Here is a 1,710-nt window from a genome sequence, read left to right on the forward strand (position 1 = left end):
TAGTAGCGAAAGCCTGGCCAGGAGAGCTAGTAACAGCTGTTGATGCTCAAGGGGCGTCGGGAGGACTGGCAGTTCTTTGGGATGCATGAGTAATTCAACTTGACAATATACATGCAAACAAGAACTTCATCCAGGCAATATTTCATATAATCGGCACCAATACCCATGGCCATATGACTAATGTATATTTCCCTCAGGAAACCATACACAAAGCTGAAATCTTGGATACCTTATCAGAGCTTAACTCAAATAGGCTATACCCACTTTGGATATCTGGAGGTGATTTCAACATGATAGTAAGAATGGAGGAAAAGCAGGGAGGCAGAAGCAGAAGGAACAGAGATGGGAATCTACTAAAGGAATTTATTCAAAACAATTGGCTGGTAGATCTACCTTCAAATAATGGCATGTTCACTTGGAACAATAAAAGAGATGGACCGCAACAAATAGCTTCACGTCTCGATAGATTTCTAATATCAGACAATGCAACTCACCTGGGTGGGGAATTCATTGCTTCCATCCTTCCAGTATCAGGTTCAGACCACTGGCCCATAGCTCTCCAATGGAACCGTCCAGGCAACAGTATTAGGCGTCCCTTCCAGTTTGAGGCCTTTTGGTTAACTCATCCGGATTTCAATGAATTTGTTAGATCAACTTGGCTCAAGTTCAATCCCTCTAGTGGTACTAAGATGTCTATATTCCAGCAGAAACTAAAGCACCTTAAAGGAGAAATCAAACACTGGAATCATACCACTTTTGGTAATATTTTCAAAGCACAGGCAGCCCTTAATCAAGAAATGAAGAATTTCCATCAAAGGATCATTATAGAAGGACGCTCCGAGGAACTCGTAAAGCAGGAACAAGCTATCGAATCCCAAATCCTAGATAGAGCACAATAGGAGGAAACTCTTTGGAGGCAGAAATCGAGGATCAAATGGCTTAAGGATGGGGAAAAGAATACAAAATTCTTTCACAAAACCACAGTGCAGCACAGAATGAATAATTACATTTCCCACATCAAAAACGAGCAAGGAGACAGAATTGAGACGCATGAAGGCATTGAAGATGAGTTTCTCAGATACTTTAAAAAATCTCATCAAGAACCTAGCATAGACAGAACGTCTGCTATAAACAAAGTTCAAAGGAACATTCCAAAACTAATTACAGAGGAGCATAATCTTCTCCTCCTTAAGCCCACAAGTCTACAGGAAGTCGAAAATGTTGTGCATCAGTTGAAAGCAGGGAAAGCACCAGGTCTGGATGGATTCACCTCCAACTTTTTTCATAACTTTTGGGATCTAATCAAAGTGGAGGTCTGGCAAGTTGTTGAAGAATCTCGCACTTTACGATGGATGTACCCAGGGCTGAATGCCACCTTCATTGCTTTAATCCCCAAGGCAAAGGAATCCAATACTCCAGACAAGTACAGACCAATTTCTCTATGCAACATCATTTACAAGATTGTTTCAAAAGTGATAGCTACCAAACTGAAACCGTTGCTCCCTCTCATTATCTCGCCCGAGCAATCTGGTTATGTAGAAGGTCGGCAGATAACTGATGGTATTATTTTAACTCATGAAATAATCCACTCTTTGAAGGAAACGAAAAAACTAGGTATGTTGCTTAAAATCGATTTGTCTAAAGCTTTTGACAGTATCAGCTGGGTTTACATTCAAAAAATCCTAACTGCCTTTGGCTTTGCCCCTTCCT

The 1,710-nt window shown here is 40.9% G+C and overlaps 1 protein-coding gene across 1 annotated transcript; it reads left to right on the plus strand.

Moving 5' to 3' along the window:
• The first annotated feature begins 302 nt into the window (after positions 1–302).
• On the plus strand, positions 303–899 carry LOC149267505 (uncharacterized). Its single transcript, XM_089412240.1, has one exon. The coding sequence runs from the start codon at positions 303–305 to the stop codon at positions 897–899; it is 597 nt and encodes a 198-aa protein (XP_089268366.1).
• The last annotated feature ends 811 nt before the right edge of the window (positions 900–1,710 follow it).

The sequence above is a fragment of the Pinus tabuliformis genome, chromosome 6, assembly GCF_031772625.1.
Source record: "Pinus tabuliformis cultivar Carrire ecotype Pingquan chromosome 6, CPIR1, whole genome shotgun sequence".
NCBI lineage: Eukaryota > Viridiplantae > Streptophyta > Pinopsida > Pinales > Pinaceae > Pinus > Pinus tabuliformis.

Coding starts and splice junctions, on each gene's coding strand:
- LOC149267505 (XM_089412240.1), top strand. CDS start 303: ATGGAGGAAAAGCAGGGAGGCAGAAGCAGAAGGAACAGAGATGGGAAT.